Source organism: Sus scrofa, chromosome 14, assembly GCF_054392235.1.
Source record: "Sus scrofa isolate SSC_HxYL_T2T_F1_AM1 chromosome 14, Sscrofa_HxYL_maternal_Yorkshire_Landrace_v2.0, whole genome shotgun sequence".
Lineage (NCBI taxonomy): Eukaryota > Metazoa > Chordata > Mammalia > Artiodactyla > Suidae > Sus > Sus scrofa.
In genome coordinates this window covers 107,717,518-107,737,238 of record NC_139396.1, presented here as the reverse complement: position 1 = coordinate 107,737,238, position 19,721 = coordinate 107,717,518, and the positions used below count along the sequence as shown (strand labels likewise).

Sequence of the window (19,721 nt, the reverse complement as noted above, 5' to 3'; positions counted from 1 at the left end):
AGGCTATTGTAACAGCAGCTGCAGGGAGGGAGGGAGGAACAGGTGTGCAGTGCTGGGGCCAGCAAACGGTTTAAAATGGGAGTAGCAAGTTACCTCAGCCAAGAAGAGAAGGAAGACGTAGGGATTGTGATTTTGGCCTTCACCCAGGGCTTTTCCAGGCCTCATTACCTTAGAAACATCACCATCACCAAGTGACATTTACTGTACCTCTGCTGACACTCAGGCTGCTTGTCCAGGCTGGGTACTTTCAATGCCCCCTTGTCCTATACCCCATACTGTACAGTGTGTCCCCATATGTAATGTCAGCACTTTCCAGATGACCAATCCAAGTCAGAAAAATTCAGGGACTGCCCCAACTTCCTACAATTAGACAGAGGGAAAGGCCAGACCAGATTTTCTAACCAAATTCTATGCATAGGACGACTATGAAGGTTTACATTTGGCTGGGCTTTCAATGACTATCCTGTGGGCAGAGAAAAGGGGAGCTGTATAGGGGCCATCTGGGAATCCTCTGTACCGTAAGGGTGAGGCTCTTTCTGTTCCCTTCAAGGAGCAACGTGGAATCACATCATTATGTGAAATAGAAAACAGCTACATCAGGCTTCTGTGACAAGAGAAGAAAAGAAAGCTTGTCTAGGATCTTGAGGGAATCAATAATTTACCCAGGTGGGCTTGCAGGGGAACCCCAGGCTCTTCAGAAAGGCACTTCCAGGGCTAGAGGCCTAGGAGGAATTTATTTATCTTTGAGTTAGCACTGCCACCTTGTGGTATAAGCTAAGCATTGCATCATCCTTATCAGCCAGGTAAGGATCTACGCATTATCAAATCGATTCCCACTCCCTACCCCCCCCCGCCCCCACTCCTTTTCTCTTCATTTAGCTTATAGGACAAGACAGACAGTAGAAATATTGACCAGGATTGGACAAATAATCCAGGAGACAGTTTGGTGAGAGGGAGAGTGAGTTCATATTTGAGCAAATTGAACTAGGTATGTCTCTAACAAGGAAAACAACAGAAACTCTTCCAATTTCATGGTGAGGAGAAAGACAGAAATAAATTAGGCCTACTCCCTTGCCACTGAATTTATTTATCTATGAAGGAAATTAGCAAAATTCCTTTACTTTTAAGAGAAAATATAGATATAATTTAATCCGGTCTAAATATGAGAGCAGATACTACAGAACTCTTAGAGGAAAACATAGGCCAAACACTCTCTGACATAAACAACAGCAACATCTTCTCAGATCCACCTCTTAGAGTAATGACAGTAAAAACAAAAATAAACAAGGGGGACCTAATTAAACTGACAAGTTTTTGCACAGCAAAGGAAACCGTAAACAGGACAATAAGACAACTCACAGATTGGGAGAAAATATTTGCAAATGAAACGACTGACAAGGGATTAATCTCCCAAACATATAAACACTTCCTGCAGCTCAATACCAAAAAAAACCAAACAACCCCATCAAGAAATGGGCAGAATATCTAAACAGACAATTCTCAACAGAAAAAATAAAAATCGTTATTAAAAAATGAAAAAAAAACCCAGACAATTCTCCAAAGACACACAGATGGCCGAAAAACACATGAAAAGATGTTCAACATCACTATTAGAGAAATGCAAATCAAAACTGCTATGAGGGAGTTCCCGTTGTGGCTCAGTGGTTAACGAATCCAACTAGGAACCATGAGGTGGAGGGTTCGATCCCTGGCCTTGCTCAGTGGGTTAAGGGTCCAGTGTTGTCGTGAGCTGTGGTGTGGGTTGCAGACACGGCTCGGATCCCGCGTTGCTGTGGCTCTGGCGTAGGCTGGCAGCTACAGTTCCGATTGTACCCCTAGCCTGGGAACTTCCATATGGGAGCGGCCCTAGAAAAAGCAAAAAGGCAAAAAAAAAAAAAAAAAAAAAAAAAAAAAAACCAAACCAAAACAAAAAAACTGCTATGAGTACCACCTTAAACCAGGCAGACTGGTCATCATCAAAGTCAAGAAACAGTAAATGCTGGAGAGGGTATGGAGAAAAGGGAACCCTCTTATACTGTTGGTGGGAACATAAATTGGTGCAACCATTATGGAAAACAGTATGGAAATTCCTCAAAAATCTAAAAATAGAATTACCATATGATCCAGCAATCCCCACTCCTGATCATCTATCCAGAGAAAATCATGACTTGAAAAGATACATGTTCTTCAATATTCACGGCAGCACTATATATACAACAGCCAAGATATGGAAGCAACCTAAATGTCCATTAACAGAGAAGTGGCTAAAGAAGATGTGGTACATAGACACAATGGAATATTAGCCATAAAAAGGAACGAAATAATGGCATTTGCAGCAGCATGGATGGACCTAGAGATTATCAGGGTAAGTGAAGTTAGTCAGACAGCAAGACACAAATGTCATATGCTATCACTTACATGTGAAATCTTAAAAAAGGACACAATGAACTTATTTGTAGAACAGAAACAGAAACACAGACTTTGAAAAACTTATGGTTACCAAAGGAAATAGGTTGTGAGGGTGAGGGGGTGGGGGAGGGATGGACTGGGATGGAAATGTTCTAAAATTAGGTTGTGATGATGGTTGTACAACTATGAATATAATAAATTCATTGAAGTAAAAAGAAAATATAGCTTAGGGCCATAGTTATATTTTCTTTGAATCAGTCAGGCACACAGTCCCTCATCTTCCCAGGAAAATTGTACCAGTGGTGATCTTTGGGAGGAAGCCAGGGATTGTACAGATCAGAGACAACTTACTACTTTGTTACTTTAATTCAGGTCCACTTATCAACAGGCAGAGCCATCTTTCCCAGCAAGAAGATGGGGTGGGATGGAGCATATTTTTCAATTTACTTATACTTCTTTTAGGAAGATCTCATATAAACTTTAAAGTCAATGGATCTTGGAATGGTAGGCACTCTTAAGAAAAATTTTGTGCCTTTTAAATTGGGTTATTTCTTTTTTGTTGTTGTTGTTCCCAGGCTAGGGGTCGAATTGGAGCTGCAGATGCTGGCCTACATCACAGCCACAGCAACGTGAGATCCAAGCTGCATCTTTGACCTACACCACAGCTCATGGCAAGGCTGGATCCTTTAACCCCTGAGAGAGTCCAGGAATCTTCATGGATACTGGTCAGTTTCTTAACCCAATGAGCCACAAAGGGAACTCTGACCTCATTTGATCTTAATCATCTCTGGAAAGGCTCTATCTCCAAACATAAGACACTCTGGGAGTTAGGGCTTTAACATATGAAGCTGAGGGGGACACAAAACATATGCTCTATAACAAACATCTTACTTGAAAAAGAATGTGACTTCTGATAGCGTTTGAAAAGCTTCTACACTTTTGAGAGCCCACTCAGACCGAGAAGATGGGAAGGATGGGCCAGAGAGGGCTTTTGACTTAACCAGGCCACCCAGTAAAGGGAGTGGAGGGTGGCAGGGCTGGAGCCTAGTCTCCACACACTAGTGCACACTTGGGGCCCTCCTCTTCTATAGGTTACATGTAAAAAAATCACTGTGACATATAGGTCACCAAGTCAAAGAGAAAAAAAATAAAAGAACCCCCCCACCCCCACCCCTGGCAAAATTAGTTTGAGGCTGAAATGCCCTGTGGACTGAAAGCAGGTGGGGAACAATTCTGTTGAGACATGCCCTTGAAGCAAGTGAAGCTCAGAGGGCATGTTTAATTTATCTAGAATGAGTGAAGAGTTTAGTTTTGAGATAAAGACTTGCAGAGATTCAGAAGAAAACTTCTGGGTAATCTTGATAACCTTTACGACTGTGCCTGAGTCCACTTACTTGGACACAGTGGTTCCCTGGCTTCTACCTTTTTTTTTCCTTTTTCTTTTGGCTCCTCCGCAATACATGGAGCTCCCCATCTAGGGATCAGATACCAGCTGCAGTCGCAATCTACGACACAGCTGCAGCAATGCCGGATCCTTGACCCACTGTGTCAGGGGTCGAACCTGCATCCCAGTGCTCCCAAGACACCGCTGATCCCATTGCACCACAGTGGGAGCTCCCTTGACTTCTACTTTTAACCTCTCAGCCACTTTAGCACCTCTTTTTCACTCACAAATGCCATGGAGCAATAAAGAGGCCATGGACTTTTCCAGATGTAACCGCAAAGGATCTCAGCCCTGTATCACCCATCAGTGCAGCATTTGACACATAGCAGCTGGTTCATTAAATACATATCAAATGACTAGAGGAACAAGGGCTAAATGAGAGCGGCAAGGATTAGGGGATCAAGTGGATGCTGAATTCACAAATAAAAAACAGATGGCTTGAGGGGACATTTCTGGAGCCTGGTGCTTGCCTAGTTCTGGTTGTCCACTCACCTCTTGGTGGCCTCTTCCATTTTGGTGGCGCCGTATGGGCTGATGCCAATTGGCCTGCAGTTCTGGTGAAGCCTGAAGGGGAGGCTTATGCGGGTCCCTTCGGGCCAGTGAGGAAGCACTGAGCCCTCAGGTCTGTGGCCTGGGCAGCAGCTGTCTCTGCGGTTTTCACTCTTCTTTCCAGGGCTGGGACTTCTCTCCTGGTTCATTCTTCCTTCACCACCATGTGGCCTCAGTTTTCCTGGCATAAGGAGGACGTAGGGGGCGGACGGTGCTGGTGTGTCTGTATGCTGTGTCTGTGGGAAGCATGGGGGGAGCCACCACTCTCCCCACCAGGCGGCATTCGGGGCCACATGAGTGAATGGAGGAACGAGACCTGGGTGCCTAAGAAAGGGTGAGACGTCGCTTGGCAGGAGCCTGAGGGGAGGCTGGGGAAGGACCTGTCTCCAAAATCAGGTCAACGGAAGGGGCCAGGAAACCAGTGCTCCAAGGAGGCGGAAGTAACCTCTTTACTCACACAGGTTTTCCTGACTGAAAAGTGATACCGTTTCCTCGTAGGAAATGGGCAGAGGTAGCGGCTGTGAATCGACCCAGGGTGCGGCGGTGAGGGTGGAGTGGGGGCAGTGCACAGAGCACGGCCAGCCCCAGAAGATTCTGGGTTCCAGGGGGCTGGACTCGAACGTCCTCGGGAGCTGGCCGAGGTCCAGGGCTGGGCGGCTCTGACTCCCCTACCCGCCCGGTTACTGTGCCAGGAACCCCTCACGTGGGACTCTGCTACTCCCTGTCCTTTGGCTCCCAGAGGTGGCCACCCTGGAAGGGCGGGATGGGGGGATGCCAGAAGGCTGGTGAGAGAGAGAGGAGGAGCCGTGCGCACAGAGTGCACAATACTTTCGAACATGGGCAGAAAAACCTTAAAGTGACGAGGTTTCCGAAAGCCGGTCCCCGAGCGAGAACGCAGGGCTGCGGCCGGCCTTGGGGCTTCTGAAAATACGGCTTCCGGCAGGGTTCTGGGCGTGCCCCGCCGCCCCACCGCCCCGCCCCGCGACGCCCCGCCGGTCATGTCAGTCCCTCCCGTCTCCTGCTGATCCCAGAGAGGCTTAGAGCTGGCCTTCCGCTCCGCTTCGGACTTGGGGCTGCAGGGCTCCAGCTAAAGCGGTCCTTGGCCACGCCCAGCTAGCCTCCCTCCGCCCCCTCTGAGCACCCGCGCGGGGCGTGAACTGCTTGGGCGCCAGGGCCACTCTTGCCGGGTGACTGCAGCATCCTGTCACCTTCCAGCCTTTCTCTCTTGGAGTCTGGGGTCACCTCCCCTCTCTTCTCAGTGTGTTCCCTTTTACCTTGGTGTCTCTAATGGTGACGTGAAGGTGGGGGAGGGGGTCCTCAATAAAGACAATATAAAGATCCGTGGGCTATGGGGACAGAATCAGCGTCTCTGGGCCCCAGACTGCATCGCTTTCTTGGAGTCCCACTCAGGCCGTTTGGGGTGTCGGTTCAGGCCCCACTCCAGGGCGGAAGACAAGGACCCTGTGTGGGCGCTGGACTGAGGCCAAGTGGCATCTTGTCTCCACAGTGCCGGGCACAGGGCGTGGTCTAGGAAACTGCTGTGGGAAGGCTGCCTCCCCTCCCTGCCCCCACCTGGTTTTGCAAAATGACTGAACCGGCCTCTGCTTTGGGCAGACTTCCTGCGAGTTACATGTTTCTGGGGCCTGATGTTTTGCATCTGCAAAACTAGCAGGGCAGGTCCTGGTCCTCAGGGACCCCAGATGCTTTTTTCATGACCACCCTAACCCCCCTGCGGACATGGCTCTTTCTCTCCTCAGCTTGGTGAGATTGGCTTTCAGACTTTCTGTCTCCACGGTGCCTGAAGCAGCTGCCCCTCCATTCAGACCTTCTGGAGAGCCTGCCAGCCCTATGCCAATCACCTCCATTTCCTTCTAGGGCCACGAGTCCCACCTGTGTGCACCTGCCACCTCTTGCCCCTGAAGCTCCAACTCTGTGGAAGGCACAGCTGTTCATCCAGGGTCAGGGACCCCAGAGTTAGTGTCTTAAACTCAGAGGTGCAGCTGATGGGGGAGCATGTGCCCTGGGCAAAGAGCAGAGCCCCCTGAGTCTCAAACTGTCACCGTGGAGCCTCCTCCTGGCTGATGGCACCTTATCTTCACAAGTCTGGAGTTTTAAATAAGTTGTCCTGATGTCTTAATGTTGGCAACTAAGCAACATGGGGCTTAGCTGTCTTTGATGGGTGCTGTGGCTACTCTCAGTGAGCATTTCACATGTTCTCAGTAACGTTCTGGGCCTTTCTGCACAGTCAAGTCACCATTACTGTTGTCACATCTCTCAAGCTGGAAAACAAATGCCCTAGATCATGATTTAATAAGTGGTGTTTGAATGCTAGCAGCCTAGGCCCGGCTCCCACAAGTAAGCTTAAGGCTTCCAGCCCTTTCTATGTAAGACTCTGAGTCCTAACAGCTGTTCTAATGAGCAGCTTCTATGTGTATGCTCAGTACACACTAGCATGTTCAAGCCTCATGGCAGACCCGAAGTCCAGTTAATAACGTCTTTCCATCAGGGGTCAGGATGCTCAGTTCAGAGAGCATGACTTCCCAGGGTCTCTCAGCCTCCGGGTGGAGGGCCATAACCAACGCTCGGGTCTGTCTGGCTCCCAAGTACCAGCTCCTTCCATGCAACCTGGTTTCTCTCCGAATCCCCTGTGTCCGGCCTTGGGCCAGGCTCAGCAGGGCTATCAGGGATGGTACTTGAGTGTCTGAAAATGGGCAGGACTCCCGGGACAGCCTTCTGTGAGGGGCTCAGTGCAGCCTCCCTCCTCCCTGGAGAGGCTCACTGCTCTCGATCCCGCTCTCTTCTCTGTGGGGAGAGGCACTGCCAGATTCCCCTGTGCACCATCTCGCTGCCCAGGGCATAGTTGATGGCGTTGACCGTGGGCACCATCTTGGCGATGAGAGCCGGCACCTGTTGTGACAGAAATGTCCAGGAGAGAAGTTTCAGAGCCTCTGCTCCTCTTTCTGTTTCCATTTGGTGACCACAGTCCCCTAACCCCACTCCGACGTGTCCCCAGTTGCCAAGCATCTGTCTTGGCTTCCTTCTGCAGCCTCTAAGCCTTCTCTGACTAGCTGGTGGGTGAGGCATGGAATTCCATTTCTCCCTGGGTGCCAGTCTCAGCCTCTGGTCCCAGAGTGGCTGCTGTCTGTCTGGCTGTCCCTGTTATCTCACATAAGGCCCAGGTAATGTCAGGCAGTGGCCCTGTGTGGCCAGGGGTGTAAGCAAATACCCAGTGTGTTCTGAACGTTTGAAGGAATAGAGAAAGAGATTATACTGGAGGCCAGAAAGCCGGAAAGAGGCGAAATAGAGGCACAGAGGTGGAGAGACTTCTGGCTTTGGGTAGTGGAGGGGATCATACCATCTGCAGCTTGGGGGAGATGGAGGTCACATCCGCGAAGGTTGCATATAGATACAGGAGGGCATAGGGACCCCAGGCGAGCATCAGTGTCCTGGCTGGCAGAATGGTGTTCACCTGGGGAGATACAGGCATGGGAGGGAGGCATCGATTTGCTCCAGGTGGCTGGCAGCCCCAGGAAGCCCAGGGACCAGGTTGCCCCTCTGCAGGGCTGTGGGAAGATGCTGAGCCTGTGAGGGAACCTGGGACCAGATGCCTCTCTGGTCTGTTTAGGCCTCTTGTTCAAGCTTACTTGACCTCAGTAACCTTGTCTGTAAAGTGACCTGGTAGTGCCTGCCTTGCCTGGAGGTGGGGGCTAGGGTGGACAGTGAGCTTCCATCCTGGTCTGTGCTCTGAGAAACCCAGGGCTCCGTGAATGTGGCTGTGTTCCTGAGGGTCCTCAGGCTGAGCTGCTCTCACAATTCAGTCCCTGATCCAGCTCGCCAGTAGCAGCCGCTGGTAGTTCAATCTGTCCTGAGTTCAAAGGGGCTGCTTTCCCAACAAGTAAGATAGTTAGGCAGCAGGTGATGCAGTCCTACCTGTGGCCACAGGAGAGTGCACGACTTAAGCTCTAATTTCAAGATGGAACTTGCTAAATTCCCACTCCGCACCTCACTCAAATGTTAAAATTCTGAAGCTAAACATCAGTGTCTATTTTCTCACTGACCCTGTGGCCCTTTAACAAAGAAGGCTACTTAAGCTCACACCCAGGGCCCCTGAGATAATGCGTGGAGACCCCTGCTGATGCTACTGGAACAGATGGTTTAAAGTCAACCCAGAAAAATGAGAAAATCAGGGTGGCAGCCTTCTTTCCCGGCTGATTTAACCTCTGATAAGTGTAGCGACCCCCTGGCAGGGCTAGGGGCTGGCACAGTGCAGAGGACAACCTCTGAAGCCGTGATGAGCAGGAGAGCAGCACAGCCCTGACCCTCCTTCTGACTCAAGAGAACCTGGGTCCACAGCTAAAATTGATTTGTACTTTTCCAATTCATAGGAAAAAACAGCAAATGAAGTGTCTCAACAGTGATTTTTTGGATGCACTATGACTGCCCACTTGGGTGGTGGAGTCCCAGATCTGGGTTTCATTCAAATCTTTTTACTAATTGTGTGGCTTTGAGTTGCTTACCTAACGATTCCCTTTCAGCCTCAATTTTCTAGTCTATGACATGGGGATAATAAACCTTCTTTCCTCAGACAGTTGGTGCAAAAATGAAATGACATAATGCACATCAAGTTACATTAATATCTGGGTTTGTTGTGTTTGTTTTGTCTTTGGTGCTGCTTATGACTCTCTGCTAGAGATTGTTCAGATTACAAAGTTAAAAGAAAATTGCGGCAAGATAATATGAATGCAGAAACTGAGAAATGGCCGGGAGGGCTTATCTGAAGCATTGTTTTTCTTGGACAAATATGCTTGCTGGTGAGATTTTATGGCATGGGTAACACCCTGTGCCTGTGATTAAATTAAACATCTCTAGGGAGTTCCCCTTGTGGCTCAATGGACTAAGAATCCAACTAGTATCTATGAGGATGCAGGTTTGATACCAGGCCTTGCTCAGTGTGTTAAAGGATCCTGCCTTGCCATGACCAGTGGCGTAGGTGGACAGACATGGCTCGGATCTGGCGTGGTTGTGGCTGTGGTGTAGGCCCCTACCCTTGGAACTTCCACATGCTGCAGGTGTGGTCCTCAAAAGACACAATGAAGAAAAAAAAAAAAAACTCACAAAAAATCAAAACATCTCCAAGCAATTTAAAAGTAGCATTTAAGATGTGCACAATTTTGTGCCAATCCCCCATGTCCCTCGGAAGAAGCAAGTGTAATGGCAAGGATGGCAGGGCACCCTGGCTTTAGGGTTCTAGGGTCTTGGTAAGTCTGAGCATTTCTGATCCTCTCTCCTAGATCTTGGCCAAGACCCAGCAGTGGTCCAGGTGTGTTCCTGCCCTGATACTCCCTGCTTTCTGTACTCAAGATGGATTTTTCTCTTGATCATTGAAAACATAAAGCCCCTGATTGCTGTCACATCATTCAGGTTCCCAGTATTCCTGAGAGCGACACAGATTCCTCCTGCTCCAAGAGAGGCTCCTTACCGGGGGACGGCCAGTCTTCCCAAGTTTCTGCTCCATGAGCCGATAGGAGGTGACTGTGATGAAGAGGGGCAGGAGGAAGTTGAAAAAGGCCATGGTAAAGAGGAAGCTGGTGAAGTTTCTGCAGGCAGAGGAGAGGGAGGAGTCAGAATGGCCTCTCAGATCTGATCAGCTTCCCTAGAAAGCCCATCAGGCTTGGCTCTAGACACTTGGAGGTGAGGTCTAATATGAGAATTCAGAGTGTGGCTGCTTCCAGGTCCCAGCTGACTCCCTATGGAGCCAGGGGGCTACTAGATCCTCCTAGAACCTTTAGGAGCTAGGGAGCTGAGACAGGGACAGTCCTCCTTTACCTTGCTGTCGGACAGTTCAAGGGCTCAACCTTGCTCTCTGTAGGTGCTCCAAGCATAATGGTGAATGGGATGCTTGAGCTTGGGAAACTAAGTGGAGATGTCAGTGGACCAGGAGGAAGGATCATTCAAGGTGTGTTCAAGGATATGGAAGGACCCTGTGGATGGACTCTGTATCACTGAAGAAGTCATTGAAAGAACCGGAGAACAGCCTGGGGTCCCAGGTAGTGGTCATGGGGAGGCAAGAGGGCTGACCAGGAGCAGGTGGGGGCCACAGGGAGGCAGAATCCCATTCCGTGAAGGGGAGAACACATCACCTTGGTGCTGTCTGCTAAGGAGGGCTGGGAGGGAGGGCTGCCAGAAGGCCTGGACACCAGCTGGGGGAATGCCCTGGAGGGACACTTAGACCAGACTTGGGGTTCTCCAATGGGTTTCGCCTGGGAAGCCTGTCATCAAGGCAGGTGCTTTATGTGTGGACAGGAATGACCTGCTAAAGCAGATGAATGTCCCTCCCCAAGGCGGTCCCTAGAGGGAGCTCTGGACTCCCCAGAGCCCTGTGGACTGGAGCAGTAATAAACCTGTGCTCCACGATGGAGTGCGCCACCCTGCGTTTACTCCTGTCTCTCCAGGGCCTGGCTCACAACAGGTGCTCAACTCAGGGAATTTGGAGAACTGAACTCTGTGCCAAGGAGATCCTTCCCATTGCAGAGACCTTCTAATTCTTTGACTAGCAGACCAATGATATGGCTCCCTGTGGAAGCTGGTAAGTCAGAACTGGGACATCTTTCAGTGCTAAAGATGACAAAAGGGCCATGGGGCCCAGAGACTGTTTTAACTTACACAAGCCAATGGGTCCCTGGATAGCACCTCTTCTGGGGCCCAACTCTGTACCCCAATTTACATAAAATTCCCATCATTTGGCCTGTCTTCAGAGTGGGTTTTCTTAGTCTCACTGTCAGCTTGCCTGTTGATATTTTGACTAAGGAGTTGAGATTGTCTGGCAAGTGTTGACATGTCCCCATTTGGATTTTCGGCTCATACAGCTGTCCTACAGGCTCAAGGCCAAGATTCCCCCCGGAAAGGAGCTGCTCCCCTACCTCACCTGTCCACCCTGGAATAGTCTAGGGTGCAGCACGTCCCCAGCGGCTCATAGTCATAGTGGCCCCAGCCCAGGAGGGGCAGGGCTGCCCAGAAGGTAGAAGACAGCCACACAAAGAACACCAAGGAGACAGCTGTGTTCCAATCCAGTCGGCTGCCTGAAAGGAACACAGGAGGATGGTTAGGGGAGGGGATAGCTTGGCAGAGAGAAAAATAAAAGACTCCACAGTCACACAGCATGTCCCTAAATCCCGGCTCTGATGCTTAATCCCGCAGTGCCTCAGGCAATTTAAGAGTTTCTCTGAACCTCAGTTTTTCTCTAACAAAATGGGAATGATGGTCCCTGCCTCAGATGATTGTTATGAAAAATAAAAGGGATAAGGAATAGTGATGCTCTCCTAGAGACACCCTATACCATCTTCTTTAGAGGACACAGAGAAAGAGCAGATGGCAAAGAGACAGGTGTGGTTCCCAAAGCCAAGTTAAGAATGAAGCATGGAGAATGGTTCAGGTGAGGGTGATGGGAGCAGGAGGCAGAAGTTGGGACTTACCAGCATTTTTAGCTTTTGCTCAGAAGGAGGCCACTGTCTCTGCTTCTGGGATACCCTCTGAGAACTCTCAGCTTTGGGGTGGAGCTCCATCCCAGTGCCAAAGGCAGAGACTGGCTTCTGACAGCATCTTTGGTATGACCAGCCCCACTGACCTGACCTCCTCCATGATCCCTCCACTTATGCCCTTCACAGCCTCCTCCAGCCTTTCTCCCCAGTGGTCCTCCTGGATCTGGCTTCAGATTGCTTTTCCTGGCGCCTCCTTTGTCCCTGGTTTCCTTGCATGTGTGCTCCTTTGTCGACAAGACCCCAGGGCAGAGGACAGGACTCCAGGTGGGGTTTGATCAGTAGAGAAGAGCAGGTCTACAAACTCCCTGATCCCAGCACTTTGCTTCCACTGATACAGCCTCAGATGGAATTTGCTTGGATATGTCCCCTTGCTATGGATTGAATGTTTATGTCCCCTCCCTCAAATTTACATGTTGAATTGTGATCTGCTGGTATTTGGAGGTGGAGCCTTGGGGAGATAATTAGTTCCTGAGGGTGGGGTTCCCATGATGAGATTACTGCCCTTACAAGAAGAGACACAGAGAAAGGATCTCTCTCCTCCATGTGAGGACAGAGCAAGAATGCAGCCATCTGCGAGCTGGGAAGAGAGCCCTCCCCAGAACCCAACTGTGCTGACTCCTTGATCTCAGGCTCTCAGCCTCCAGAACTGTGAAAAATAAACTTCTGTTAAGCTGCCCAGTCTATGGTATTTTATTATGGAAGCCTGAGCAGACTAAGAACCTCCCTCCTATCCCCCAACTGTGGGGAAAAAAAAAAAAAAATGAATATCCACCTTGACCAATGTGGCGTATTAGCCTCTGCAGTTTTAGAAACAGATGATGAAAGTGACACATCATCCATTAATGGAGTAGATGAGCTCACACCTCCACTTCCCTCTGTTTTCATGCTGCTCCTTTGCACCCTCCAGCATAGGAAGGCCTTTGATCCAGAGGCCCCTGGAACAGGGATTAACTGCTCTATATTAAGACAGAGAGTCTAGGAGTTCCCATCCTGGTGCAGTGGAAACAAATCTGACTAGAAACCATGAGGTTGCAAGTTCGAGCCTTGGCCTCTCTCGGTGGGTTAAGGATCTGGCATTGCTGTGGCTGTGATGTAGGAGGGGGCAGCCATAGCTCCGACTGGACCCCTAGCCTGGGAATCTCCATATGCCATATGTGCAGCCCTAAAAAGCAAAAAAAAAAAAAGACAGAGAGTCTATTGCCACTGAGATGGTGTGCATTTGTGTGTTCACGTGTGTGTAATGGTCCAAGGGAGCTTCGGGCACAGGGCTGTGGTAGCAGTGGTAGAAGAAGAGCTTTGTTAACCACTGAGCCAGATAGGGGAGGAGGGGCTCCCCTGCCAGATAGGAGTTTGGACAGGATAAGAACAAAGCCTTTTTTTTTTTTTTTTGCCTTGGAGAAAGGCATGTGACTTTGTGGAGAGCAGGGGGCGGTGTGTGTCTGTGGCAAGGGCAGATCTGTGGTTTCAAAGGAGAGATGCCCAGGGTTTGAGGCTGTGCTAGCCATGGACTCCAGAGTAGCTTCTATGCCAGGCAAATCAGGATGCAGAGCCCAGGAGACAAAGGGGGAGACTCCCTCTGGAGGCATCCATGCCAAACCCACTCCCAGCTCTGCTCCTAGAACTGTGTGACCCAGGGCAAGCTACTTAACTTCTCTGAGCCTCTGCTTCCCAGTCTGCAGGCTGGTAGGGTTAACTGAGCCATGGCCTCCCCAGAGTATGTTTATATATCTCTGTGGTGAGTGGGATTCTATATGGTCTCTGGGTGAATGTGCTTTTTTAATTTAATGTGTATTAAAAATTATAAGGACATTGAAGTTGTGATTTCACAGACATTTTTTAGAATGAGACTAAAGCAGATGTTTAATTGTTTGTAAAATGAGTTTTTTCTTGTTGTTGTTTTCTTGTTTCGTCTTTTGCCTTTTCTAGGCTGCTCCCGTGGCATATGGAGGTTTCCAGGCTAGGGGTCAAATCGGAGCTGTAGCCGCCGGCCTACGCCAGAGCCACAGCAATGCGGGGATCCGAGGCGTGTCTGCAACCTACACCACAGCTCATGGCAACGCCGGATCGTTAACCCACTGAGCAAGGGCAGGGACCGAACCCTCAACCTCATGGTTCCTAGTCAGATTCGTTAACCACTGCGCCACGACAGGAACTAAAATGAGATATCTTTAAAGAAAAAAATCAGGTAAATTACAGAGCAGGTGGTACACTGGTATGGCTTATATTAAGATGGAATTTGACAATACAGCTTGGAAAATCCAGAGCTACACTCATTTTCCATGAAGGCTTTGAATGATGAAAGTTCCATGAAAGTGTAATGTGCAAAGGCACATGCTCAGTTACCCCCTCCCGCACACACACAAAAGCCACCTCTCTGCCTCCCAGCAATGCCTGAACAATGCCTATCTTCAAGGGCATTTTTTGTATCCATGATCTCATTTGATTTTCAAAATAAAACTATGAGGCTGATTACAAAAATCATCTTGCAGAGGAGGAGACTAAGGTTCAGAGAGGACCTCTGTCTTGCTTGAGGCTGCAGTGAGGGGACAGCCAGCCAGCATTCCCAGCATGGGCCTCAACACCTCTCCTGCACTCTCCCGCCCTCCCTCCTTTCCTGAGTGCCTGCCCTACTCTCATGCACACTTACACCTACCCACACGTCCCTGAACTGGGAAACACTGAGCAGACCTTAGTCCTGATCACCCTTGGAACGTGGAGGTCCTTCCACTATGGGACCCCAAAGACATACGTGTGCAGTAGTGGTGATAGCGCCCCCAAGCGATGGCTGCGCTGCTGCAGATGCTAGCCAACGCCGTGGCAAAGCCCTGGAAGCCGTGAGCCTGGCAGCCTTCGGAGCCATAGGGCCAGCGCCTGTGGAAGACACTGGGCATCAGTGACCCTGCCCCCGTGCCTGCCCTCCTCCCACACCTGCCTGGCAGCAGCTTGGAAGGCACCTTCAGCTCCTCAGAAAAGGGCTTTATTATCTGTCTTTCCTATGGGAAAACTGGAGCCTGGGCTGCAGTCTCTGGGTCCTTCACTGCACCTTGGTTGGACCAAAGGGTCTCTCTGGTGATCAGATGACTGCATCAAAGGATACGGAACAACTTGGTTGGGAGGCGAGCTCGTGCCTGAGGCTTAGAGAGGAAAAGATACAGAGCCGAGGTCACATAGCAGATGAAGGCAAGGTCAGAGAGTAGACCCCCAGGACTCCCAACTCTCAGCCCCACGGACCGAGCAAGGCAGAAATTTCAGTCGCCCCTCCCCCACCCTGGGAAGGGGTAGGCGAACAGGGCAAGGACTCCACACTGACCCTCATGGTCAGCCCTGAGCTTTCCATACGGAAGCTCTAGCTTCCGCAGGAATGTCCCATCTGCTTAAGAAAACAATCCTGTAAACACCTTCTGAGGCTACATTGGAAGACGGTGGTTTGCACATAAGGAAGTCTTAGACACTTGTCAAAATCCTGTTTGCTTTCACAAACACGTGTTTAAGGCTTCCTAGCTGTGAAGCATTGTTTTAAGCTATTTACAAATGACAATTCAGTATTGCCAACTACCCTATGAATTAGCTAATAATTTACTGACGAAGCTGAAAGAGAGAGAAAGAAGTCAGGATTCCAACCTAGGCAGCCTGGTTGCAGGGCCCATGTTCTTAATCCCCACAGTCAGCCAGTTCTGTTAGTCAGGTCCAACTCCCATGTTCCAGAAATCGGCTGTGGTTCTACAGGGATAGTCTGGGATTTGGCTTTAACCCAGCTCATTCTGCCCTCTCGCTCCCCTACAGTTTTCTATAGGAAGGAAGAATGTCTCTGGCCTGCTGCCCAGTGCCCAGAGATAGGCCCCAGAGCCCAGGGACTGGGGAGAGGGATGGTACCGGAGGAGGCTGGACGTGGCGGCAACGAAGGCGTTCAGGCTGATCCCGCTGTCCGCCAGAGCCAAGCTCAGCACTAGCAGGTGGCTGGGAGTCCGCAGCTCCGGGGTCTTGCAGAAAGAGAGGATGGTCAGACTATTGAGGCTGAGACCGGAGAGAGCTGAAAGGAAGGGGAGAGCTGGCATTGGGGCTGGAGAGGCCCCTGGGGTCAGAATAAGGCGCTGTAGGGGATGGAGCCTCAGCAACAGCGTCCCCCCTGCCCCCTGACTGCTCGCACTCAGCATCCATCTCAGGGCAGCTCATCAAGCACCCCAAAAGGAGGGCTAGCCCTCCGACACCAGACGCCATGAGCTGTACACCCTGTCGTCTACCACTGCACAGTCTGATGGGAAGGCCAATGAGGAAGAAATCTAGTGAAGCACAGCATGGTTCGTGCTGGAACAATCGTAATCATGGACGAGCACTTATCACATGCCCTGCAGGGTACTGAGCACTTTAAGTGGATCCTCTCACTCAGTCTTCACCTGGACCCTGTCGTCCCCATTTCTAGCTGAAGCACCGAGGCTCAGAGATGCCGGCCAACTTGTCCTAGGTACACAGCTTGTAAGTGGCAGAGCTGGGACTGTTAACTCAGGTCTTTCAAACTCCAAAATGCCTCCTCCAAGGGCTGTGGAACAATGTCAGGAAGGGCCTTGGAGAGGAAGAGCCATTGTAGAGCTGGGAACTTCCCAGGACGCCAGGCAGCAAGGTGAGCTTGGAGCAGGTGGTCTCCAGCAGGACCCAAACCCAACCTTGAATTTCAGCTTTGTCACTTGCTGCTCCTTATGCTGGGCTGCAGCTTCTGCCATCTAAAGTGAGGAACTGGGAAGGATCCTGCCTTCAAACTGTGATTGTTCAACTAGGAAGACAAGGTGTGGAAGAGCATTCTAGAAAGAGGGAATAGCAAGTGCAAGATCATAAAGTCGTAAACTTTCGAAGTGTATTTGAAAACCTAGAGGGATGCTAGATGGTAGGGTCTCCTGTGGAGGGGGAAAGGGGGCTGGGGCCACCAGACTGTGATGTCTAGGGCCTCCAGGACCAGCTGCTGCTCCCTTTCCATAGTCTGTTCTTTTTTTCGAAAAAAAAAAAAAAAAAGTCTTTATTTTTCTGGATCTGCTTTGAACAAGGTCTGCATCTCCTATCAATCTAGTCTTGGGTTCCACCAACTCCAGGGTCTACCGTCCCACCTCTGGCCTTGGTAAGTCTTTTAAGGATTCTGGGTTGAAGCTTTCACCTCGTCCCTACAGTGAAAGGGTTTAGGGCCAAGGAAATGGGAGTAGTGGAAGTAATGGTGGCGCTAGAGAGGAAAGAACTGATAAACTTAAATCCCTGGATTTCTATCTAGGCGAGCACTGTATACCCTGATACCATCTAACCTTTACCACCACCCACTTGGAATGTCAGGGAACTGAGGGTCAAAGAGCTCAAGTGTCTTTGCTATAGTGACACAGATAGTGGGTGGCAGAGCTGTCTGTTTCCAGAACCTACCTGGGTTCTACCAGGGACCTGATCTTATACAAGATTTGTAGCAGGTTTTCCATTCTTCTGGCTGTGGGGGCATGACTGGTTCTTGGTCATGCCCTGGGCAGGTGTCCCCCCTCTCAAAGCCCCTCCCTCCCTGACTTTCACCTGCCTTCTCTCTCTTGGCTCCCAGCCTTCATGCTGTGTCCCACAGGTGCAGCTATCAGAAGACTCTATGGGTCCAGGCCCCGAGGAGCAGGGTTTAGAGACTTTGCAGCTGTGACCTGGGTTTTGGGAGCCCACTGAGTTCCCACCCCAGCTCCTGCCTGGCTCACCTTCCACCAGCAACAGTGTCCCCACCGCCAGCACCTCCAGTTCCCCGAAGCCGGTAGGCAGGGCCCCGGGCTCTGCCATTCTCTGCCCTTCTCACAGCTGACCCAGCTCTTCTCTGGCTCTCCCAAGCCAGGCCCCTCCATTATAAAGGGTCATTCCACGTGCTGGCACATGCAGGTTATTATGCTAGACCACGGGCATCTTTTTGCTGCCCCCTCTGGCCCCCCAAATCTTCCTCTTGGCCCAGGCAGAAGAAACCCATTCATCAGTTAGACAGTGCAGCCTTTGTGAAATGGCTCATTCTGTTCAGCCCCATCGGATTAAGGACCTGGAATCCAAAGGATGCGTGGCTGAAAGCTGAATTAGAAAAGAGTTGCATAACCAAGGGAGGGGTAGGAAGCAAAAAAAGGGATTTGAGCTGCAGCTGAGCCTGAGAACGGGTCAGGAGCCAAGCCCTCCCATGTTTGTAGGTGCTGACAAGCTGAGTGCCTGTGTATACACATGTAACAAACAGCAGGACCCTATGGGGTCTTCCCGGGACAGTCCCCTCCCCTTTATCCTCTGTTGTAGCTCCTCAGTGAATAACCCCAATAATAGTATCTCTGGCATACTGCCTGAACTTTTCAGATGCTAAAAACTGCAACCAAATGGAAAAAAATGATCTACCTGATGATCATGAGCACATAGCCTCCAGACTTTTTAGTGCCTAAGGATTGAGTTCTGTTACCTCACCATCAACCGATCGGAGAATTGCACATGCCATGCAAGGAGAACAGGTGGCATTTGCTCCCCAAACTCTAAACTCCCTGAAGGGTTTCAGAAAAGCATTTTAAAGGCAAGGCAAAGGAGAAGTAGTTGATTCTTGGTGGTTGGTTTTTGCAAACTTCTTTGAGTCAGAGCCCTTTGTTTTTGCAGCTGTCCATGTGGGTCACAATGTCCCTGTAAACCTCCAACAAGAGAGATGTTATTCTCTGTTCTGCAACTTTTTATCTCTCTATGAATGGGAAAGTATTATACCCTTAAAGGTCAGAGCCTTTAGAATGGGATATCCTGTGTATTTCAGGCTCTAGACAAAATTCTTAACTCTAAACAAAAGCAACAGAATAACAAGAAACAGATCTAATATGGACTCAAATTTGTTCTTCCCTATTTCAGTACTAGCAATATAGTTAATGTTTATTGAGTGCTCACTAAGGATCAGGCACTGTGCTAAATGATTTTATGATGATTCTTACAACTCCATGAGTTAGATTCTATCATCCTTTTCATTTCACAGGAGGAAACTGAGGCTCAAAGCTGTTAAGAATGGGCCTGAGATCATGCAGTGATTCATGGGTAGAACTGGAACAGAAGCCAATCTCCCACCTCCCGGGCTCCCCGCTCAAGCTGCTTATTTTACTCTGCAAATGTCCATTTCCCATGCCCTTTCTTTCTTTGCTCCCCACTTTTGTCCAAGCTTTAGCACCCCTCAGGGATGAGCTGACAGTTCACATCCTCCTGGAAGCCTTCCTTGATAACCCAATTTTCACAATCTTCCCTGTTTTTCCCAATTTCTATCTTGCTTTACTGCAACCTATGTCAGGCTTTTTTTTTTTTCTCATATCTGCAAGATCACAAAATATTCAAGGGAGGAAAGAAAGTCAGGACGGGCCTGTGAATCAAGGGTCGAGTTTAGGAGAGACCCAACAGAATGAGGAAAAGCCAGAGATCAGAGAATGGGCAAGGCTGGCCTTTTGGTTTGGGGAGCAGGAGATACAGGGGGGAAGCACTGAAAAAATATTGGCTGAATTGGAAGAGAGGAAGGGATGGGAACCAATAGTTCCTGGAAGCCAATACTGTTAAAACAGACCTGGCACAGGCATTTTATATGTGTACTGGGACCACAGGTATCTGCCTTGGTCATACCTCACTGGTGTAGGTTTGTCTAGACCCATGGGCATGAGGAGCTGAGGAACCTTCTGGAAAAGCCACAGGAGGAATTCCCATCATGGCCCAGTGGTTAACGAATCCGACTAAGAACCATGAGGTGGAGGGTTTGATCTCTGGCCTTGCTCAGTGGGTTAAGGATCCAGCGTTGC

General features: G+C 49.8%; 1 protein-coding gene and 1 long non-coding RNA gene across 6 annotated transcripts in view; both read right to left on the bottom strand.

The window, feature by feature from the left end:
• Positions 1-5,513, bottom strand: part of LOC106506066 (uncharacterized) — a 39,291-nt gene extending 33,778 nt beyond the window's left edge. For all 5 annotated transcript variants that reach the window (XR_014827405.1, XR_014827406.1, XR_001301051.3 and 2 more), the window contains exon 1: positions 4,346-5,513. This is a non-coding gene — a long non-coding RNA (uncharacterized LOC106506066). The remainder of the gene's footprint in view (positions 1-4,345) is intronic.
• Positions 5,514-6,682: 1,169 nt separating this feature from the next.
• On the bottom strand, positions 6,683-17,801 carry RGR (retinal G protein coupled receptor). Its single transcript, XM_001927841.6, has 7 exons — positions 17,646-17,801; positions 15,814-15,970; positions 14,690-14,811; positions 11,328-11,481; positions 9,882-9,999; positions 7,758-7,871; positions 6,683-7,309 (listed from the first exon to the last, which is right to left on the bottom strand). The coding sequence occupies exons 1-7, from the start codon at positions 17,722-17,724 to the stop codon at positions 7,178-7,180; spliced, it is 876 nt and encodes a 291-aa protein (XP_001927876.2). The 5' UTR covers positions 17,725-17,801; the 3' UTR covers positions 6,683-7,177.
• Positions 17,802-19,721: the final 1,920 nt, after the last annotated feature.